The sequence below is a fragment of the Clupea harengus genome, unplaced genomic scaffold (genome assembly GCF_900700415.2).
Source record: "Clupea harengus unplaced genomic scaffold, Ch_v2.0.2, whole genome shotgun sequence".
Lineage (NCBI taxonomy): Eukaryota > Metazoa > Chordata > Actinopteri > Clupeiformes > Clupeidae > Clupea > Clupea harengus.
The window spans coordinates 1-22,500 of NW_024879671.1; the positions used below are offsets into that span (position 1 = coordinate 1).

Genomic DNA, 22,500 nt, shown 5'->3' on the forward strand with positions numbered 1-22,500 from the left:
AAATGTTCATTATCTTGTGCTGAAATATATGACAATGGCCAACTTTATACGCCTGTGAAATCTGCATTCAAATATACAAGCATGCATTGTATGAAAAACATGTCCATTAGGGAATCGTAAAACGGATCATATTTTAGCGTATCGGCCTACCTGGGTTACTGGCACGTTCTAAACAAATAAGCATACACTGCCCCCTAAAGGCCATTTACGTTAACCCACCATGACTAATAGTCCAAGGGGGGAAAACACTGTTAAGGCATTATATTCAGACTGACATGATTTCCTACAGATTTGCAAGAACAACATCTCTCGTTCTTATCTCAAATTAAATACTGTAGAGTTACAAGTGGTGTCATGTCCGATTAACCTTTGTAAAAAAAACAACAACAACAAAGACTATCTATTTTCTCTATTAAATGTAATATTGAATTGAGTACTGTACAGCTTGTTTTCTTGCAAAGAAAACAAGCTCAAATTCATTTTTAAACAGCACAATACTAATGTTTTAACTTAGGAAGAGTTCAGAAATCCATATTTGGTGGAATAACCTTGATTTATCTTGATTCACTTTCATGTGTCTTGGCATGCTCTCCACCAGTCTTTCACATTGCCGTTGGGTGACTTTATACTACTGCTGGCGCAAAAATTCAAGCAGCTCGGCTTTGTTTGAGTATAGGATGAAATAATTATGGATTGACAAGAAAATAATAGATAATGATTCCATTTAAATTTCAATGAATTTTCTACAGATATACACTTTCTTCCTAAAGAGCTGCCATCACATATGACCTAGCAGGACTACGTAAGATTCAGCTGTAAGGTAATTAAGTAGGGATACAACACCAAGGATTTCAAAGGGTGCTGTGGTTCAGCACAGACCTCAAACTTGCACAGAGGACAGGCTCACATCCCCAGTGACCTCCACAATGTCAGTCTGCTGGTGGCTCAAGTGACGGTGGTTGTAGGTGAACATCTGGATACTGTTGACAATGATCCTGAAGCATTGGGTGTCACACACAAACGCCACCTGTGATGAAGACAGATGTTATTACTCCAGCTGACAACATTGCTGTTTTCAATCATCATATCATTTTATATTATATCGTTTTTTATGGTCTTATTTTGATGCAAAGGTAGTACATATATTATGAAAGTTTCACTTTAAATCAGAGCTGAAATCCACACTTCGTTTCAAAACGTTGACCTCTCTCTCTTCCTCCTTTTAAATCATTCAAATGTATGGCCGTAAATGATATGGCAATACAACAATGTATGAAAAATTCACCGTCCTTGCCTGCTTTTTTTTTGTTTTCTTCCAAAAGATCAAAAACAGTATTGTGAGGAGATTACACATTCAACACCACATGATGTATGATGAGTATTTCATCTTAGTTTCTTGTTACATGAGCAGGTATAACCAGTGAAGAGGCTACCGTGAATGGCTGTCCACAGTGAAAGGGCATCCCACCGGACCTTTCCTCGGACCCCCACTTATTATCCATGTGACTATTGCGCACCACGGTATTCTCTTTGAACCTGGGGTTGAAGTGGATGGCTATTCCCGAGTTTGAACGCAGGTTTATGATGAACCTGCAATGAGATCATGAGGTGTTTATCACACTGGCTGTGTTTCCTGTTTTTTTTACAGCCCATGTTTTATATATACAATATATATATATATATATATATATATATATATATATATAAAAGATTGATCCCAATAATATGACAATGCATGCTAGCAAGGACATCCTGGTCAGTGCAATCCCAATATTTGTTATAACAAACAAATATGTACACACCCGAGTACTCACCGTTAGCTTGTTCACCCAGCAGAGTACACACCCGAGTACACACCTGTTAGCTTGTTCACCCAGCAGAGTACACACCCGAGTACACACCTATTAGCTTGTTCACCCAGCAGAGTACACACCCGAGTACACACCTGTTAGCTTGTTCACCCAGCAGAGTACACACCCGAGTACACACCTGTTAGCTTGTTCACCCAGCAGAGTACACACCCGAGTACACACCTGTTAGCTTGTTCACCCAGCAGAGTACACACCCGAGTACACACCTGTTAGCTTGTTCACCCAGCAGAGTACACACCCGAGTACACACCTGTTAGCTTGTTCACCCAGCAGAGTACACACCTGAGTACACACCTGTTAGCTTGTTCACCCAGCAGAGTACACACCCGAGTACACACCTGTTAGCTTATTCACCCAGCAGAGTACTCACCCGTTAGCTGGTTGGATTGGAATGCCTTGGATGGTGATGGTCTTCCCAGGATACAATCCGCCTTGAATAACAGTCTTGTATGGAACAATCTGTGTAGGTTTTGTAAATAAACAAATGTTCCAACAGATGTAAAATGTGTCAAAACAAAGTTCCTGCCTCTTGAAAATGGGTAGTACAGAGTTATGCTATTATGTCCATTTATGCCAGTATGCCAGTATGCCAGTGATGGAACTTGATATTACCATTAATTTATAGACTTCCATTGCATTGCAAGCATGTTCTCCTGTGTGTGTGTGTGCCATGTCTATTAATAGTCTTGGTACACCTTTGTTTAAAGCCCCTAGCAGACATCCTCCCTGCCCCAGGTGGAGGAATACACATCCATTGTCCACCATTTTGGGCCTGTGTGTGTTCCTTCATAGGAACATCCCCTCCCACTCACATGCCCCCTTCCCCACATTGACCTGTAACAAACCTATCACCCCCAATGTATCCTCCCATGATTGACTGGTATTTAACCTGTAACACTGTGGTGCCTCTTCAGTCTTTTTGCCTGCCTCTACTTGATGTTGGAATTGACTCCCTGCAGGAGCACCTTGAAATACACCTCCAGAAATATTCTATTCGCCTCGTGGTCTTTTGTCTAGAAGAGTGTCGGCCTAAGAATCCCCGTCACCAGCTTATCAGTTTTAAACAGCACTTACGTAAGATGGAGAAGGGCTGTAAGGTGGAGGTGCCTGTCAAGACAAATAAGGCCTTATCAACCAGTCATATCAACATTTACTTTCATAAAATGGCACTACAAGGCACGATGTCATATTAAGCTAAACAGTTTTCCCAACAAAATATCCAGTATTACAGAAGCAATAACAAACCGTTCCTAAACTGTCTTAGATATGTTATAACTTAACATTTTAACACGCACCACTTCTATACATGTTCTGCAGTTACATACAATGAGAGCAACAAGTGCTTTGTGTTAGAGCGGCTCTAAGCCGACCTACCATGGTAAAAGAAGCGAAAGAAGGTGGCGCAAAAGCAGCCGCACAGGCAGCTTTGTTGGATCGTGATTTATTTCTTCCCCTGTAACTCTGCTAACAGAATAAAACAGGTCATTTGTTATGTGACAGGATTATTGACTTACATTAATTTGGCGTTAGCTAATTGATACTAGATTATTAATTTACATTCATTTGGTGTTTACTAGTAACAGTAAAAGTTTGTTTATACACAAAACAGATAAGGTGCAACTTACAGCACTCACAGGGTTTGGATGGCTTGACTGTGCAGGATAAAGATAAAAAAGGGGGGGAAAGTGTCACACATGACTTTGGAAAACATAGCAATGTTTTATTCTGTTAAAAGTTAGCCTAGGAATACCTATTGTATGTCTATATGCCAATCAAAATGCTTACAGCGGGATTCTGAAAAGCAATTGACTGTATTTCCACTCCGCCGTTAACAAAAATGTTTCCGACACTGGAAGCAGAGATGCGGTGTTTGTATTCCATGAAATGGGCACCATTCACAACAATCTGGGTGAATGGAATGGAAAAACAGTAATCAACGTTGAAGTAAATCATTAACTATAGCCAAACAGGCGAACTATCAGCATACTTTTAAAACGTATTTCATTTTAGGAGAAAATATTGTTATATACTAACAGAATAGGAATCGTGGTTGGTCATGAATACCAAGGTGAAGTTGGCCCCGAGAGGAAGTGGTGATGGTTGCGTTCGCTCCTCTCTACCCCAACTTGATCCTTGACGCGTGTTACACACCACATAGGATCCGCCAAATCCGCCATATCGTGGGTTGAAGTGGAGGGCTACGTCTGAGCCGCACTGAAAGTCCACATTAAATCTACCGACACGGAATAGAAAAAGATTATGGGTTTACAGTATTCTACATGTTACAGGCCTGTTCCCTTAAGAATGTAGGCCCTGTTGTATTTCGCCACTACTATGGTAAACAAGGTTATTATTACTCTGGAAAGGAGTGCTGAATGAATAGGGCAATGAGGGCAGTTTTGTAGGTAATAAAACCTGAAGACTAAAACGAAACTTAAGACCTTAGAATCTGGGGCCAGCGCCACCAGTCTCTGTACCTTCTAGCGGGCTGTCAGAATCATGGACAAAGTCCGCCCACCACCCCCTTAGAAACACGTTACTAGTATGCTCACCTCAAAAGACTCATTTAACAGATGTATAGGTTACTTATTAATTAGTAAAGTGTTAACTCCTGGGATCAAACCTAGTGAAGACTGAAAAATAAAGTGAATCTCAATCTGAATTTACTTCTGCACTGTTGACTTCACAATTCCCAATTATCGCGCATATCTCCGTTTTTCAGAGAGCCTACATTATAGTAGTCTGACTGGCCTTTACTTCTCCGTTAATTCCCCTATGCACTGGAAGCCAGTCAAGTGTCCATACCTTTCCGCACCAGGCAGCACTCTTCCAGTGACAGTAATTGTCTTTCCCTCGCGAAGACCACCCTTGATGGTACCAGTAAATGGTATTTTCTGAGGAAGAAGAATCGACTATCACAGGGACATGTACGGCCAACTAACTAAACATTTCAAGAGACTGAACTAAAAACAAACATATAGGCTTCTGTAACAGAGTTAAAAATGTAGTGTATGGTTTTATATGATTTTCGCCAAAATTAAACTGCCTTGTTTAAAAAGTGTGAATGGGAGCCACCTTTGGCCATATGGTGTACTGCAGATCTGATGCGTGTAGTCCAGTGCTGTCTCCCTACCCGATCAGAGAAGCCTATGCTTTTGATCGGGTAGGTTGACTGTACAAAGCACTGTACCTGATATGTTCCCGACTAGCCGTAAACTCCGCTAGCCACGTCCATGCTTTAAATGTACTGTTCAATATAACATGCAGGGATTTAACTGTTTAGTTAAACATGCATTGAAAGTATTATTACGTATTAAGTATTAAGTATGAAGTATGAAGTATTATTATTATTATGACAGCGAATGTTAGCTAGTTTAACCGAACGTTAATTAGCTATCGTTCCATGTGTTCAGACATTCTGTCTGGCGCATTGCTGGCTAGCAAGCGCTGATAGTGTACAATAGGATATTGACGTAGATGTTGCCTATATGTAACGCTTTATATTTTGCTTGTGCAGATGCTGTACGTTCACACCAAAGCCTGATGGCAATGTTTTGATTTATTTTCTAAAGGTATGTGGCTCCATAATGTAAATAGGTTTGATTGAAGTGCTGTAACTCTGTGCACTTAGGCTACAGTTATGCCCATTCCACTGTGTATGGGAAGTTAAAAGTTTTGTACATATTTTCTATTACTGAAGTAATCAGCAGAGAAGCCTATGCTTTTGATCGGATGCTGTACGTTCACACCAAAGCCTGATGGCAATGTTTTGATTTATTTTCTAAAGGAAAATAAAAGAAAGTTCAACAGATTCGCCTCCGTCTCCCCGTTGCTTGACCATCGTTACACTGTTACAATGGACATCGTTACAATGTAATCGTTACATCGTTACAACATCGTTACAATGGACCTCACGTCCGGGTTTTACAACATGCCGCTGCATGAAGACGACCGCAAGTACTCTGCATTCACAACACCCATGGGCTTGTACGAGTACAACCGTCTCCCGCAGGGCCTGTGCAACAGCCCAGCCAGTTTCATGAGGATGATGATCAGCATATTCGGTGACCAGAACTTTCTAAGCTTGCTATGCTACCTGGACGATTTGCTAGTATTTGCACCAACTGAGGCGTTGGCTCTTGAGAGGCTGGAGCAGGTCTTTAGTCGGCTTCGCCAGCACAACCTGAAGCTTGCCCCGAAGAAGTGCTGGCTGCTCAGAAGGTCCGTGAAATTTCTGGGACACATCATCGATGAGTCAGGTGTGTCAACAGACCCGGCAAAAGTTGAGGCCGTCAACAAGATGGTGGCTACTGACCTGATGGAACTTGATGGAGTAACCCCGTCTCAGACTCGTGTGAGGTCTTTCTTGGGAATGGTAAACTATTACCAGCACTTTGTGCCCAATTACTCCTCAATGGCTAAGCCTCTCTTTGACCTCTTGGCTGGTCAGAAGCAGAAGCGCAAGGGAAGACCCTGCACAAAACGCCCGGCTCCATACAGGAAGTTGACCCCTGATGATTGGATGCCAGACCATCAGAAAGCTTTTGAGGGCCTGAAGACGGCGTTACTGACCTCAGTAGTTTTAGCGCACCCAGACTTCACACGTCCCTTTGTCTTATGCACCGACGCCTCCTTGGATGGCTTGGGAGCAGTTCTATCGCAAGTTCAGAAAGGTGACACTGTGGCCCGACCAGTGGCTTTCGCCAGCAAATCCCTTTCAAGAGCTCAAAAAAGGTACCCTGCTCATCGCCTGGAATTTCTGGCACTGAAGTGGTCCGTGTGTGACAAGTTTAGCCATTGGCTTAAGGGTCATACATTCACTGTGTGGACAGATAATAACCCCCTCACACACATCATGACCAAGCCGCGGCTCGATGCCTGCGAACAGCGCTGGGTGGCGAAGTTGGCGTCCTACGTGTTCGATGTCAAGTACATCCCGGGTCCCAAGAACACTGTCGCGGATGCACTGAGTCGTCGGCCTTTTGTGAAGTCAGCTACTGGGAGACAGCTGCTCCAAGACCCCTACAGTGAGCTCCTTGCCAAGGCAGTCCCTGTCTCAGCTGACACGGTCCAGGACACCTTTAGGCAGTCCGCCACTCAGGATGATCTAGAATGTGGAAGAGGGGAGCCCTATGTGTCTGACGGTGCCAAGAACCAGTCCTTCTCCAAAGAGGAAGTCTCCGCCATCCTTGAGACACACAGTCTGTGGGAGTCAAGTGCCAGGGTGCGAGCTGTTGGCACTCTCCAACAATTCCCACAGCTGGTTCCCACTGATGAAGAGCCCCTTCCTGCATTTACAGAGGGAGAATTGCGTGAAGGACAGCTGAGTGACCCTGTCCTCTCTAGGGTGCTGTACTATGTGGACAGAGGCCGTCGTCCATCCAGGAGAGAGAAGTCCAAGGAGTCTGCTATGGTTGTAAGATACCTGAAGCACTGGGAGAAACTGACCACTTGCAATGGCATCCTGTACAGAGTGTCCAAAGACCAGGTGTCCAGGAAGAAAAGACACCAGTTAGTGGTCCCTGACTCCTTTAAATCCGAGGTTCTCAAGGGCATTCACGACAGTGCTGGTCATCAGGGGCAGTTCAGGAGTTTGAGCTTGGCCCGCCAGCGTTTCTTCTGGCCTCATATAGACAGGGACGTTAAAGAGTATGTCCGTCACTGCCCAAGATGCGTCATCAGCAAGACTGCCGATCCAGAGGGAAGAGCACCCTTGGAAAGTATAAAGACGTCTGCTCCTCTGGAAATCGTGTGCATCGACTTTTGGACTGCAGAGGATTCGAACAACAAGTCTGTTGATGTGCTGGTAGTTACAGACCATTTTACCAGGCTGGCCCAAGCCTTCCCCTGCCGTGATCAGTGCGCCAAACAGGTGGCGAAACAACTCTGGGACAAGTACTTCTGCATATACGGCTTTCCCGAAAGAATCCACTCCGATCAGGGGGCCTCGTTTGAAAGTCAACTGATCAGTGAATTGCTGAAGGTCGCCGGTGTGAGGAAGTCCCGAACCACCCCATACCATCCAATGGGCAACGGTAGTGTGGAGCGTTTCAACAGGACATTGGGGAACATGATTCGCGCCCTCCCGTCTGAAGCCAAATGCCACTGGCCCCGACACCTCCAAACACTGACGTTTATGTACAATTGCACGGTACATGAAACCACAGGCTATCCCCCATTTTACCTTATGTATGGTAGAGTCCCACGCCTGCCTGTTGACATTCTCTTCAAGAACATCCTGAAAGATCCAGAGATTAGCAATTATGACCACTATGTGGTGTCTCTGACTAAAGACCTGCAAGAGGCCATGGCTATAGCTCAAGGGCATGTCAACAAAGAGCAGAATCGGCAAGCTGAATTCTACAATCGCCGTACAAAGGGGAAGCTGATTGCTGTGGGTGATCGTGTCCTGGTGTCCAACAAGCGGGAGAGAGGGAAACGAAAGACCGCAGACCGTTGGGAGTCCACAGTATATACTGTTGCCAGCATCAATGCCTCCACTCACACCTACCGGATCCGACACCCTGAAACAGGCCAAGAAAGAGTTGTCCATCGCAATCTTCTGATGCTCGTTAATTTCCTGCCTATTGATGAGGACAGTGTTTCAGATGGGACCTTTGTGTCCTCCTGCGGGAAAGAGTCAAGCGACATCACTGATGTGGATGGATCGATGCCTGTTGCTGGTAGAAAGGATGCTGGAAGTAGGACTCAGGAGTGGGTTGACAACCTGACCACTGTGAATGCAGATGTCCATGCTGAGTGTAGCTCACCAGAAGACGTCCTGAGTATAAGTAATGGGTCTGGGCATACAGGCAGTTCGCAGTTACAGTCACAGACAGAGTTGAGCTCTGAACATAGCTTCTCTCATGCCTCACTCACTGGCTCTCGGAATAGACACACACACAACGCAGAGCACTTAGACGATGCACGTAGTACACGGCCACCCTCCACTCACTCAGATTCCAACACCTTACACACAGCTAGGACTCGTTTTGGACGTATAGTGAAGCCAGTTAACCGGTTACTGTGTCAGATGTCCAAACAGGGTATTGTAAGCAATGTCGTTTCTAAGGCAATGTTTCAGATGTCTCAGTGAGACTAGGGGTAATCTAAGTGTATTTTAATATTTTGATATAGCATTGCTGAGTCAGAGTCCCTTTGTAGGGACATGCTTTTATCTGTGAGACATGGTTTGGGTGGGGTGTAGACGGCATCCTACTTCCAGAAGTTGGTAGTGAGTTTTGTGTCACTCTTTCTACTTCATCCTTTTTGGGGATACTTTTCAAGTTGGAAACCATGTGTAACCATGTCATGTGGGTTTTTTTTTTTTTCTTTCTTTCTTTTCGGTAGGGGTGAACATAATGCCTTGCAGAATTGTAAATGTTGGCGAAATTCAGGGGAGGTGGATGTAACAGAGTTAAAAATGTAGTGTATGGTTTTATATGATTTTCGCCAAAATTAAACTGCCTTGTTTAAAAAGTGTGAATGGGAGCCACCTTTGGCCATATGGTGTACTGCAGATCTGATGCGTGTAGTCCAGTGCTGTCTCCCTACCCGATCAGAGAAGCCTATGCTTTTGATCGGGTAGGTTGACTGTACAAAGCACTGTACCTGATATGTTCCCGACTAGCCGTAAACTCCGCTAGCCACGTCCATGCTTTAAATGTACTGTTCAATATAACATGCAGGGATTTAACTGTTTAGTTAAACATGCATTGAAAGTATTATTACGTATTAAGTATTAAGTATGAAGTATGAAGTATTATTATTATTATGACAGCGAATGTTAGCTAGTTTAACCGAACGTTAATTAGCTATCGTTCCATGTGTTCAGACATTCTGTCTGGCGCATTGCTGGCTAGCAAGCGCTGATAGTGTACAATAGGATATTGACGTAGATGTTGCCTATATGTAACGCTTTATATTTTGCTTGTGCAGATGCTGTACGTTCACACCAAAGCCTGATGGCAATGTTTTGATTTATTTTCTAAAGGTATGTGGCTCCATAATGTAAATAGGTTTGATTGAAGTGCTGTAACTCTGTGCACTTAGGCTACAGTTATGCCCATTCCACTGTGTATGGGAAGTTAAAAGTTTTGTACATATTTTCTATTACTGAAGTAATCAGCAGAGAAGCCTATGCTTTTGATCGGATGCTGTACGTTCACACCAAAGCCTGATGGCAATGTTTTGATTTATTTTCTAAAGGAAAATAAAAGAAAGTTCAACAGATTCGCCTCCGTCTCCCCGTTGCTTGACCATCGTTACACTTCCAAAAGAAAACAAGGCAACTGGATGTTTAATTCACTTATTCTTAATATGGCCCCACAAACAAAATGCATTATTTTTTTCTGCCAGGTAAGAGGCCACTAACTGCGTTAGGCTTCCAAAATGTCTATGTCAACAAATGTTAATGTTAAACTACATTAACGCCGAAGAACACATAGCTATACCGGTATGTGCCTTTAGACTTTAGGGTAAAATAGTGATGCACAATGTTACTTGATACATAATGTTGAAATCATGCTTTGACAGTAAATATTCACGCATAACGTTTGTTTGTTTTAGTTGCTTGCTTCGCTGCAAAACTGGGTATGCTACTTACCGGTGTGTAGTAACTTTGCTGATGCATTCTTCGACGTTGAGTTAAGCTATTATTTCAACAAAATCGATCTCTGCCTAAAGAACAGAAAGGCTGTAGAGGTAATTGATTAACCTTGTAAAAGTTAAGTTTCGGTTTCCCCTTCCTGACTGAATCGTGGCTTTATCAGCTAGTCCCACATCCGGGCACTATATGGGATCATACCACACATTTTATGGTGTGCGAAGTTACACACATGAATTACACATTGGTAAAATACATTTGGACATATTGTTGGAAACGGCATTCTCCTTCCCTGACTGCGCTCCTGACCTACCAGGCTTTGCTCTAGGAACGACCGCAGGTGCAGTGTGTTGACCTGACCAGTCTCGTCCAAGCAGCACCGCAAGTATCGACAAGTGCAGGGCAAACAAAATAATATGCAAACATGTAATGCCCTTTGTTAAGGTCCAGTCAACATCATTTCTGCATAATGCTCCAAATGACATGAGTTTCATCACTACCTTGTGAACTCAAGCCAACACAGTGTAGCAGAGCAGAAGTATCCAAACTCACATTTCCAAGCTTAAAGGTGAACTGAAACATCTTGCATATTTAGCATTGTATTATATTTGATATTATACTAAGCTTCGGTGTAGCTTTTTAAAATGATAACCTTTCAATGAACAGAATTGTTATTTTGCAAGTATCTGCATACTCATGACTTATCTTCTTTAAACTCTGTACTTGTAATGTCATAGCAACAGTGCTGTAATATACAATTGATTTACTGTATTAACACACAGGAAAACAACCAATCAATCAATGAATGAATTAATTAATTAATTAATTAATTAATTCTTTAAAGTCAAGTTAAAATCAATCAAAGAAAGAAAGCGGGAAAGAAAGAGACATGTGGTCCAGGCCTTCTCACATGACAAGCATTGTTTATTGTCTCTCCAAGATGACAACAGAAAGTGTACAGAATGGCAGCCACATGCAATACAAAAATATGAATTTGACATGACATAACATGTATTGACCCATTCTAAAAAATGTACAATTGATTTCTTACAGCATTTTGTACATGAAAAAATATAAAGATAGGCTATATGTACATTTGGAACAGGGGAGCTGTACCTATTCAAAAATGTTATGATGTACAATATATATAAAATGTACAAATGTACAATAATTACAGCATGTTTATTAGCTGTACAGTGAAAATTGTATTTATATGTGTATATTACACGTCACCTATGTTTTTTTTCATACCAGAATTACTTAAGTCTTTCACAGAATTAACTACATTTTCAGACACAATATACTCACTCACCCACACACACACATACACACACACACACACACACACACACACATTACAATACATGCACACTGGCATAGGCAAATGAGAACACAAAATACAGACACACAGGCACACACCAGAGGTAATGTTTATCAAACTAATGAGGACACACTAACGTGCTAGATTGCTGCAGCTCTCTTTTTTTCCCCAGTGCAAAGGAAGTCTACTTGGAACGAATAAACTACGTAGTGTTAAGTCTGAAATCACTCAAAGTCTACTTGGAATGAATAAACCACGTAGTGTTAAATCTGAAATCAGTCGAAGGTTGAGAGGACACTTGCTCCTCCTTTTGGCATGTTTGCTTGTTCGTACTCTCAGCATCCCGCTCCTTTGTGGGCTATGGTGAAACCGCAGGACAAAGACAGCGCAGTGACATTCTGTGTGTCCGTCTGTGATATGGTTCCGTCATTAGAATCCAGCTTCAGAGACTCCATTGAGGACTCCATTTTAAAGACTCCATTGAAGGTCAGTGTAGCTGTTGCTATAGCACATTGTCTTGTGAGTCCCAACAAACACTGGTGGACAGTGTGAAAAACACAGTACATGGGACACAACAATGTCAACAACAACAACAACAAAAAACAAACAAACATGAGAGAGTTGTCTTTTCATCTGTAAATTGAAGTGGCCCGGTCCTGAAGCTCTGGAGCCGGATATACACAACAGGGTGGGAGAGGGAGCAGTGGTCACTGTCCAGATAGTGGGAGAGATAGAGGAGGAGGGCGCAGTGCAGAGGCAGAGAGAGAGAGAGAGATTGGATATGCCACTTCAGTGGTCAGAGATGCCAAAGGTGCAATGGACAGTCACCAGAGGGTCCAGCAGTAGCTTGGTGACCAGCTGTGTTTTACGAAAGTCTGACTCCCGTCGCCAGTTTTGTCAGCAAGAAACATGTCACAGCAGCATGATGGTGTGTGTGTGCGTGTGTGTGTGTGGGGGGGGGGGAGTCGCCATCACACTGATATAACACACGTCCATTTCACTAAGGACACCACAAGCCAGAGAGGAGAACCAAAGACTAATTTCCTCCGAGAAAAAAAAACCGGAACAAAAACAAAACAAAAAAACACGTAAAGGCAAGAGTTTTAGATGGGTCAGAAGCAGGAAATGTGTAGTAGTCCGTTAGCTCCTCTCTTGCTGCGCGAGATTCTCCACTCCCGCCGGCAGAGAAACGCAAAAGTCGAGGAGGAGGAGGAGGAGGAGGTGGAAGATCAAGCTTGCATTAGTGGAAGCAGAATCTGTATCAGGCAGAGTCAACGCTTGGCTTTGCTTTGCTTTAGTTTATTTATTTATTTTCTTTAAATCCGAAAGTTAAGGATTTCAGGATGCATGCAAGGCAGACCCAGGCTTTAGTTGTTTTGCGTTGCTTAGGATTCGTATGAACAGCTACAACCTGCGTCAGGAAAACATGCAGACAATACACAGAAAAAGTAAGGAGGACAGAAAGATAGAGAAAGAGAAGCATGACACATAGAAAGAGAGAGAGAAAGAGAGAGGGATGGACAAGGAGAGAGAGAGGGAAGAAGAGAAAGGGTTACATTATGTTAATATAGAACAGATAAGTGCTGATAATTTAACATGATAGGAAAATCTCATGAAAATCCTTATTGTTCATAATGTAGGGAGACTTGTTTTAAAATAAACCATTTAATAAGCTATGTTGAACCTATGTGGGTGTGCAAGGTGCAATAACAAGTGTCAGAAATCAGAAGCAAGATCTACACTTGAAGACCCAGGAGGCATTTAAAGTCCATGATTTAGATTTGTTTTGATGATGGCCACATGACCTGGTTTAGTGACAAACCATGTTAAGTGGTAAACCTCCTAATAGAAGAGCCCCATGGCTTTGTTTTGCTAGGAGAATGAAGCTATAGGGCTCTTCTATTAGGAGGTTTACCACTTACTGTGAGTTAGCTTAGCCAGGTTTGTCACTAACCCACGTACTTGGCGTACCCCACTGGAAAAGGTGTGGCTAGCCATAATCAAATCAGACGGTGGTGGCCTGGCCAATGGAGGCCTTGTTATCACCACCTTCTGCCTATGATTGACTTATTGATGAGCCAATCAAATCTTCCAGCTAGCTTGTGGGCCCCTGATCAATGGAGGCCTATGGGTGGCTATTGAAGTCAAATTCTCATCATTTGATTGGCTCAGATAGCAGCTGGCTAATCTGAGCCATTTGGGACTGGATATGTTCAAGAGGCAGAAGTTATAATAATTAATTAATATAATTAATGATTAGAAATAAGTACATTATAATAAGTGTTGCTGCCAATGAATATGAGTATGTTATGCTTTTTATAGCATATGCCTCAAAATGAACAACTGAAAAGCAGGAGTTAAGAAGACAGAAGAGGTCAGGTATACAGATATGAGAATTATGTATAAAATGATGGCAAGAGCAGTAGGAACAACCATAGATTAAGAAAAGAGAAGAACAATGGCCATTCAAACTCCCACCAAGCCTTTGCTTGATGTCGAACATGGAGGAGGATAGTAACCTGTGTAGACCTCAATGACATGCATTTGCCAAGTGATGACTCTAGAAAGCTGACTGGTCTCCATAGCGATAAGTGTCATCGGGTAAACTCAAACCAGGAAGCTCTGAGTCCTACGGAATGGTGTTCCCTTCTATGGTTTCCATTCTACTCTTTTATGTCCTACGGAAACATCAGGAGCCCCTGCCCTCTGCCCCCCCCCGTAGGTCTAAAATACCAGCTGCCTCCTGTGGTCTCTATCTGGGGAGGGTACGGCTAAGATACGTACTCAGCGGATTTCCAGAAGTGTCCGGGGTGGGAGAGCCTCCTGTTGAGCTTGGGCAGCTTCTCCAGCATGTCCGCCAGCTGGGTGAAGGTGGGCCGCTCCCGCAGGTCGTACGCCCAGCACGCAGACAGGATCTCCTGCACAGGGTGGGGCAGGGGAGGGCAGGATGATGGAAACATTTCAGGCTCATATTTACATTTCTAAAAGTGGGAGACGATGAAAGAACTTTCTGTGAGATATGCTCTATTCACAGTCCATCAACAGTTGGGAACACTTTACCCTACAACACCCCCGTCCCTCTCTCCCCCTTTGCAGTTTTGTCATTCATCTCTGTCTCTACTCACCGTGACCTCCTTGCCCAGACTGGTCTCGGCCAGCACGTTCTTGATCCCCTCCCCGCTGCCCACCTGCCAGATGGTAGCCTCCACAGGCTGGTTGGTGATGGGCCAGTCTCGGGCCTGCAGCTCATACCATATGGTCCTTCAGAGGGGAGGGGAAGGTCAAAAGACACATTTAATCTCACAAGAGGGAGGCAAAAGCCCTTCACACCAGTGCAGGAATTTACATATAATGTCCTATAGTATTTTAGGCTTTATGGTTAGAGGTGCATTCAATAGTTTTAGTTGTATAAAAAATATCCATAGACTTTAAAAATGAGGTAATTTGAGTGGCATCATAAATAGCCAGTGTTGCACGATACTTTGGGCAGTATAGGCATCTTGTTTTTATGCATCTTGTTTTTTGCTGTGGTTCCAGAAAAGGTAAACAAACGCATAAAGAACTCGTAAAACATCGAAATCAGAGTTATACTGATAAACACTGACTTTTCACTGCTCCTTCAGCATGAGGGCACTACGGTGGGCCTTGATGGACAAAAACAAGTACATACTCGTATGTCTTATATGCTGGTGGTGTCTGATGTGTGTGAGCAGAGGGGGACGTACCCAAAGGCGTAGACGTCAGCAGCGTTGGAGAAGGGCAGTCTGTCCTCGTTGTTGCCGGGGCTCATCTTGCGGACGATCTCCGGGGCCAAGTAACAGATCCAGCCGTGTGGCAACTTCAGCTCATTCTCACGCCTATAGGATATACACGCACACACACATAAAATGTGTGCACACACACAAACGTTCACAAAATGTACACATGTGGATGCATATATATATATATATATATATACACACACACAGGCACACGCACATACACACAAATACACACCCAAATACACCCAAATCACGTATATCACATACAGAGTCTCTGTCTTCCCGTCATGACAGCTCAGACAACAGCTAACATGGGAACAAATCCAGATTTGAGCTGAAACAGATTCTGCTCCTTCAAACCTGGGGCCTGGGAAGAGTGAGCTGGGAAGAGTGAGCAGGACTTCTTACCGTCCCTCCTGGACCACTCCAGAGATCCCGAAGAGGCCAAAGTCTGTGATGATCACCTTGTTGGTGTCATGAAAGACATTCTTGGATTTCAGATCCTTGTGGACGATGCCTTTGGCATGCAGGTAGCCCATTCCCTACAAATATAGAGAATAGGTTACATGAATTTAAAATGAAATAAAACAACATGCATTTAATAGACAAGGCAGTAGAGTCGGATATGAGTACAAGAGGAAGGTAAACACAAGAATCTACTGAATTAGGATTCAGGATGGATATGAGCGTGGCAGCTCATAGAAAAGGGTGGAAAATGATAATACCTTTACAATCTCTTGTGCGATTTGCCTTGTCTTGTTAATATCCAGATTGTGTTTAGTGTCCCTCACGACAGAGTACAAAGTCCTCCCTTTGCAGAAACTGTGAAGAAAAAACAACCAAAGCGTACACAAAATGCATTAAAAACTGCATTCATTAGTGCATGCATGCGTTAATTAATTAATTAATTAATTATCCCAAATGATTCATGTTGGATGTGTATTTATTTCTTTATACATCTCCATGCATGTCATCATCGGCTTGCTCTAAGTGAATTAAGCCCCTTTCTTCTGTAGACCCCTGATAGGTGAAAATTCACCCTAGTTACCTCAGGACTCCGGAGCTGCATATAAGTATATTTATTAGACAAACAACAATTGTAATCGGGCTCACTCCCAGCCCAAGCCTGAAAGTGAAGCAATATTAAACACATCGCACAAGGTTTATATAGACAGAAGTTTAGCGTTCAGCAGGGAAAACCACGTGGTGGATTTCTGACGTCCGAGGCAAGGCACAAGGTCGGAAGAAGCACAGTTCGACCCTTCTTATCACCTCTGGTCTAAACATGCTCTTGTATATATGCAGACTAAGTGGCACCTAATAATCTAAGTTAGATACACGCAGAAACACAGAAAAGCCATGTTCCTGCTTACATAAGTACATGATTTATATAAGGTAATTATTAATACAAGGCACTTGATTATTATATTCTTAAGTCATTAACAGTGTTTGGAAATGATCTCTATCAACCCCCATGAGGACAGTGACATTGGACCAGCATAACAGAGTGAAGCTGACGTTGTCCTTGAGTCTGACCTTGTGATGATGGCCAGGTGTGGCGGGGCCATGCAGGCCCCCATGAAGAGCACGACGTTCTCGTGGCGCGTCTGACGGTAGTTCATCACCTCCTTCTTGAAGAGCTTCAGGTGGTCCTGGTTGTTGCCGTCGATCTCCAGCAGGCGGATGGCCACCTCGCCGTGCCAGCGGCCCCGGTGCACGCGGCCCCAGCGGCCCTTGCCGATCAGCTCGCCCAGGTCCAGCTGCTCGAAGGGGATGTCCCACTCCTGCAGGTAGACGCTGGTCTGGCTGGCTTTGCGGGAGATGGGGCCCCTCCAGTGGCCCCCGCCGCCGCTGCCCCGCGAGCTCGGCAGGTCGTCCAGCTCGTCCCCATCGCACTCCCCGTCTGAGCCCATGTGGACTCCATCCTCCTCCTCCTCATACTCCTCTGCCTGCTCTTCATCGTCCTCCTCGACCTCCTCTTCGTCCTCTTCTTCTACTACTTCTTCTTCCTCCTCTGCCTCAACCTCTTCCTCTTCCTCTTCTTCCTAAAAGGGAATGTTACGATCAGCATGAAGCAATTGATCATGTATCTGTCCTGATGAGAAGGCATCAGTATTTTACTTTTGACTGATGTTCAAAAAACAAACATATGCCAGTAATACACATGGTATGTTATTACACTTTCAAACTTAATTTAAATACAAAAAAAACACTAAATTTGACTTCAAGGCTGCAAAGTGTTTGTTATGGCTCATTCTTAAACACACCAAAGCCATAACATACAGCTGTGTATCAAACCATATGAGTCTACTCTTCTAATAAAGTGCTCCGTCCAGACTTACCTCTCCATCCTCATCCTCAGCCAGTTCAGCCCTCAGGACCTCTGCTGTCGGCTCGTTCTCAATACTGAGGTCAAAACAGAACGACAACTGTTAAAGTAAAAAACAATCCTCCAAAAACAGCATTTTAACGAGGTGGGGTTTCCCGGCGAGAATGCTCACTTACACAGTGTCTGGAAGGCCACTTTCAGAATGCAGCAGGGTTGAGCTGGACACATCTGTGCGGATAAAAAGACTTTGAGTTCGGTGTAAAGAAGAGTTTAACTGGATAAAATGTTTGTTTACAGCAATGGTTCCCAAAGTGTGGGTGGGGGGTGGAGGGGGGAGGGGGCACAGAGTTACAATCCCTAAACAATCAACTACTAGTTCAATGAAGTATGGCAGTGCTCTCTCAGCACGCTACACTGTAACAAACAAAGCTATTTGGTGTTTTGTGTGTCTGTGTGTTTTTGTGTGTGTGTGGGGGGGTCACTGTCAAAGGGGGTCGTGTCATGAAAAGTTTGGTAACCACTGGTCTACTAGATTAGAAGACCTTCATATTAAAATGGGTGTTCTCAGACAGATAGAGACTGTAATGACAGTGGTCACCAGCAGGGGGCGAACACACAATCTAAATACAACCAGACCCCAAGCAGGAGCACACTCATCAGCATTCAAGATGTTGACATTCAAGAGCAGCATTCAACAGAACTGTTTGACAAGTTCAACCACCAGGTTATACACTTCATGTAAACTAGCAAGAGGGCTGAAGAGGGACGTGAGGGAAACCATTCAGGGAATGTTAACTCACCGGGGAAGATAAACTGCTGTCTATGCTGAAAGTAGCAGGCAGCTTGGGAACAGATAGGGCAAAAACAAGTAGCAAGAGCAACAGGAGGAGAGATGGAAAGAGAGAGAGAGGGAGAGGGAGAGTAAGAGAGAGAGGGAGAGAGAGAGAGAGAGAATGAGGGAGAGAGGGAGAGAAGTAGAGGGAGAGAGAGAGAGAACATCCGGGTTAAAAAGGGACAGAAACTTTGGGTTAATGAAGGTAAGAATCTCTTAGTTAAACAAGCTTGCCAAAAACAAAACAAAACACTATTAGCTTACAGCATTCAGGAAGTGATGTGTTTAACACACACACACAGGAAAATAATGCAAAGGTTAATATCCATCATTAGTACAGTCTTAACTGGAGCACTATGCCTCATTAGTAGGCCTACAGTATTAATAGATGCACCGCAGTCACTGAACATGCATGTACTGTGTGTGTGTGTGTGTGTGTGAGTCACATGATAGGACTGTTTGGGAAAGACTGAGCATGAATACACGGAAACACAGAAACCATATCTGTGCCAGATCAGGCCGGATTCGCACCAGCAGATGTGCTGCTTGTATCCGGGCGGTCATCTGTCCTAGATCTAAGGTGTTGGGGAGTGAGGTTTACCCACCGCACAGGGCTGTATCTGATGGCTTCCGTTATACTGGCATATGTGTGGTTGGTGAACATGAGCCTGAAGTAAAATACTGATGCCCTCTCATCAGGACAGGGTTGGTGAACATGAGCCTGAAGTCAAATACTGATGCCCTCTCATCAGGACAGGGTTGGTGAACATGAGCCTGAAGTCAAATACTGATGCTCTCTCATCAGGACAGGGTTGGTGAACATGAGCCTGAGGTTAAATACCCTCTCATCAGGACAGGGTTGAGTCCTGATACTGATTCCTGCTGATCTGCTCTATCAGCTGACCCAGGGACATGGTGTGACCAGCCCTGATGTGGCCTACACCCCAGGGGTATCAGGGGTAGGACCGGGTCCAAGAGTAGAGTTCTTCCCCTCATAGTTGACATCTCAAGTGAATTTGGCCCTGGTTTGCATAAGAGCAGTGCACAGCACATGTGTTGCAGGCTGTGTGACGTCCAAGCACTCACCTGGGAAGTGGAAGCGGTTGTCACGGTGACCTTTGGGTGAGGGATTGGGGGGTGGGGTGGCGCTGGGGGGGTTGCTCTGCTGGAAGGGGGCAGGCGAGGAAGGGGTGGAGGATGTGGTGGAGGACGGGTTGCTGCTGGAATCCAGTTGGTTCAGTACCGGCGGGTGGTCCTGGGGAAATGTACACAAACGTACGCACCATGACTACCCACGAGGCATGTGACAGCATTGTGCAAACGTAAAAACAAAGCAAATCAAAGCCCTTCACAGCACAATAGTTTCAAATCATTGGTGTTGGTGGGGCTCAGGGGCTTCACCTTCTTGGTTATTGCCTTTGGTAAGGTGCCGAACTGCGGAGCTTCTGGCGGACGGTCCACGGGGTTGTTGATGTCAGACGGGACGGACTCGGTCCTCCTGATCTTAGTGACTACAGAAGAGACGGAGAGAGTGTGAGAACACTCAAAGACAAACATGGAAAAAGAGGCTTTACAGACAAGCTAGACGGGAGGTGAAGCCAGACTGCAGACAGGCTCAACACTAACCCTGCAATGGCTAAATGAGATCGCTTTATTGTATTACTGTTGGACTTATTGTAAGACATGACATGACGGGTGCTTTTAATACAGATAAGTGCAGTTTTCATTTTGCTGTTTCAGCGTGTGAGTTGAGCCTATGGTGCCCCAGTGGAACAAGGACACTCGGAAAGGACAGGGAGGGAATCCACACAGACAGACACTGATCCTACTCCCAGCCCTGGGGCGCGTAAACTGCCTTTTAACAATGTTCACCGTTAATGGTGTAGGAATCCCCCCCCCCCCCCCCACCCAAAAAAGGTTTAGTACATTTATGATCCCTTTTTTGGATTGATGATGAACAGTGTATGTTGGTGTGCATCAACCAGTGACTACAATATAAATATAAATAATAGAATTGAACTATAGTGAATGTACAGTGAATAAAATAGAAATAGAATAATGAAATTGAACTATAGTGAATGTACAGTGAATAAAATAGAAATAGAATAATTAAATTGAACTTAAGTGAATGTACTGAGCAGACTGACACACTCACTTGGGAGGAAAGAGATCCTGCAGGAAGGAGCCTCCTTGGTACACTTGTTGTGACACTTTAACCTGCGAACACACCACCAATCAGCACACACAAGACAGGGGCAACGGGTACGTGTCACCATGACCGGTGGGGGACTTACCTGCAGTGTTTGCATTTCACGCCAAAGATCATGTTCTTCTGACACACCTGGCAGGTCTGGGAGAGCCAGGATTTGGTGGAGAATCTGAGAGAAAGATGGAAATTCACCTCCAGGATTACATTTCTGTAAATGTTGCTGTTGCTCCACTGCTTTGGAGCAGTGGTTCCATACCATAGAAGTACACATACTAATGAAAATATAGATTATATTATGGTTCCATACCATAGAAGTACACATACTAATGACAATATAGATTATATTATGCTTAAGTATGCGGAACTGGTAGTGGAAGCGAGGGAACAAGGTTGGCAAACACACACAAAACCAGTGGAGATGGATGTTAAAGGCTCTGTAGCTAAATCAACCCCAACCCCAACCCCTTACCCTAACCTGGGTTTGTACAACCTTCCCACCCCTTATCATGAATAGCCTGTTAATAGCCTTAATTTGTACACATGGTATATTAATAACTTGATATCTGGTTGTGAAATGTCCTAAAAGTTGGAAGGAGGAGTTAACCTGTGTGTGACGTTCAGGCCGATGTCTCTCCTGACCGTCTGAGGGGAGCTACGGTGAACTGTTATGTTATCTGGTTCAAGAGGAACAAACAAAGAAAAGAAAAAACAACAGAGAAAAGATTATGCTAAGAAGAGAAAAGTTTATTATTTGTTTTCACTAAAAAGGTACTCTTGTCATGACAGAGTGTGACAGTCATATACTGTTTGAAACATGTACTACACCAGGTTCACTGGTCCTCTACGACATGTACTACACAGTACAAAGGTTTACTGGTCATATACGACATTTACCACAGAGTACTGAGGTGCATTAGTCATAATATAAACATCTAATACATGAACTACACAGTACTGAGGTGCACTAGTCATAATATAAACATCTAATACATGAACTACACAGTACTGAGGTGCACTAGTCATAATATAAACATCTACGACATGAACTACACAGTACTTAGGTGCACTAGTCATCTAATACATGAACTACACAGTACTGAGGTGCACTAGTCATTAATATAAACATCTACGACATGAACTACACAGTACTGAGGTGCACTAGTCATTAATATAAACATCTACGACATGAACTACACAGTAGTTGTGCACTAGTCATCTACGACATGAACTACACAGTACTGAGGTGCACTAGTCATAATATAAACATCTACGACATGAACTACACAGTACTGAGGTGCACTAGTCATAATATAAACATCTGGGACATGCACTACACAGTACTAAGCTGTCCTAAACATGGGCAGAGAGGCCAGTGTGATGTGAGGGCACTTACTCTTGAGGCCGCTGTGCTCCTCCAGGAGCGTGGGGGTGCCGGGCAGTGTGTAGGGGGCGGTGGCAGGCGTGGCGCCGGGCGTGCGGGCGGACAGCAGCGGGGAGCGCGAGGGCGAGTCCTCGCAGCCGTTCCCGTTGATCTGCACGTTCAGGAACAGTTTGTTCTTCTTGGCGCACCTG

The 22,500-nt window shown here is 44.1% G+C and overlaps 2 protein-coding genes across 8 annotated transcripts in view; both read right to left on the reverse strand.

The window, feature by feature from the left end:
- Window positions 1-878: 878 nt before the first annotated feature.
- Window positions 879-10,784, reverse strand: LOC122129558 (galectin-9-like). Of its 4 annotated transcripts, none has more exons than XM_042704502.1 (10): window positions 10,477-10,784; window positions 4,677-4,765; window positions 3,936-4,104; window positions 3,657-3,776; window positions 3,497-3,523; window positions 3,246-3,335; window positions 2,946-2,978; window positions 2,242-2,330; window positions 1,434-1,590; window positions 879-1,027 (listed from the first exon to the last, which is right to left on the reverse strand). In XM_042704502.1, the coding sequence occupies exons 1-10, from the start codon at window positions 10,501-10,503 to the stop codon at window positions 881-883; spliced, it is 948 nt and encodes a 315-aa protein (XP_042560436.1). In that variant the 5' UTR covers window positions 10,504-10,784; the 3' UTR covers window positions 879-880. The 4 variants fall into 4 exon arrangements, with proteins under 4 accessions (XP_042560436.1, XP_042560435.1, XP_042560433.1 ...); XM_042704501.1 differs by having other exon boundaries at window positions 3,506-3,523; window positions 3,906-4,104; window positions 10,477-10,780; XM_042704499.1 differs by having other exon boundaries at window positions 3,906-4,104; window positions 10,477-10,778.
- A 1,351-nt stretch (window positions 10,785-12,135) lies between these two features.
- ksr1a (kinase suppressor of ras 1a) overlaps window positions 12,136-22,500 on the reverse strand; it is a 42,732-nt gene continuing 32,367 nt past the window's right edge. For 3 of the 4 annotated variants that reach the window (XM_042704506.1, XM_042704505.1, XM_042704503.1), the window contains exons 5-20: window positions 22,322-22,497; window positions 21,533-21,602; window positions 21,014-21,097; window positions 20,875-20,936; window positions 20,121-20,230; window positions 19,806-19,974; window positions 18,688-18,729; window positions 18,064-18,115; window positions 17,901-17,964; window positions 17,095-17,603; window positions 16,284-16,380; window positions 15,967-16,100; window positions 15,523-15,654; window positions 14,923-15,058; window positions 14,582-14,715; window positions 12,136-13,208 (exon numbers count right to left, since the gene is read on the reverse strand). In XM_042704506.1, the coding sequence (XP_042560440.1) occupies window positions 13,202-13,208; window positions 14,582-14,715; window positions 14,923-15,058; window positions 15,523-15,654; window positions 15,967-16,100; window positions 16,284-16,380; window positions 17,095-17,603; window positions 17,901-17,964; window positions 18,064-18,115; window positions 18,688-18,729; window positions 19,806-19,974; window positions 20,121-20,230; window positions 20,875-20,936; window positions 21,014-21,097; window positions 21,533-21,602; window positions 22,322-22,497 (1,978 nt within the window). In that variant the 3' untranslated portion in view covers window positions 12,136-13,201. The remainder of the gene's footprint in view (window positions 13,209-14,581; window positions 14,716-14,922; window positions 15,059-15,522; window positions 15,655-15,966; window positions 16,101-16,283; window positions 16,381-17,094; window positions 17,604-17,900; window positions 17,965-18,063; window positions 18,116-18,687; window positions 18,730-19,805; window positions 19,975-20,120; window positions 20,231-20,874; window positions 20,937-21,013; window positions 21,098-21,532; window positions 21,603-22,321; window positions 22,498-22,500) is intronic. The other variant, XM_042704504.1, reaches the window with a different exon arrangement.

Coding starts and splice junctions, on each gene's coding strand:
- LOC122129558 (XM_042704499.1), bottom strand. CDS start 10,503: ATGCATCAGCAAAGTTACTACACACCG. Junction 4,766..10,476: donor AGCAAAGTTACTACACACCG/GTAAGTAGCATA, acceptor CTTCTTCCTCAG/AAAATACCATTTACTGGTAC. Junction 3,777..3,905: donor CCAACCACGATTCCTATTCT/GTTAGTATATAA, acceptor CCATTCACCCAG/ATTGTTGTGAATGGTGCCCA.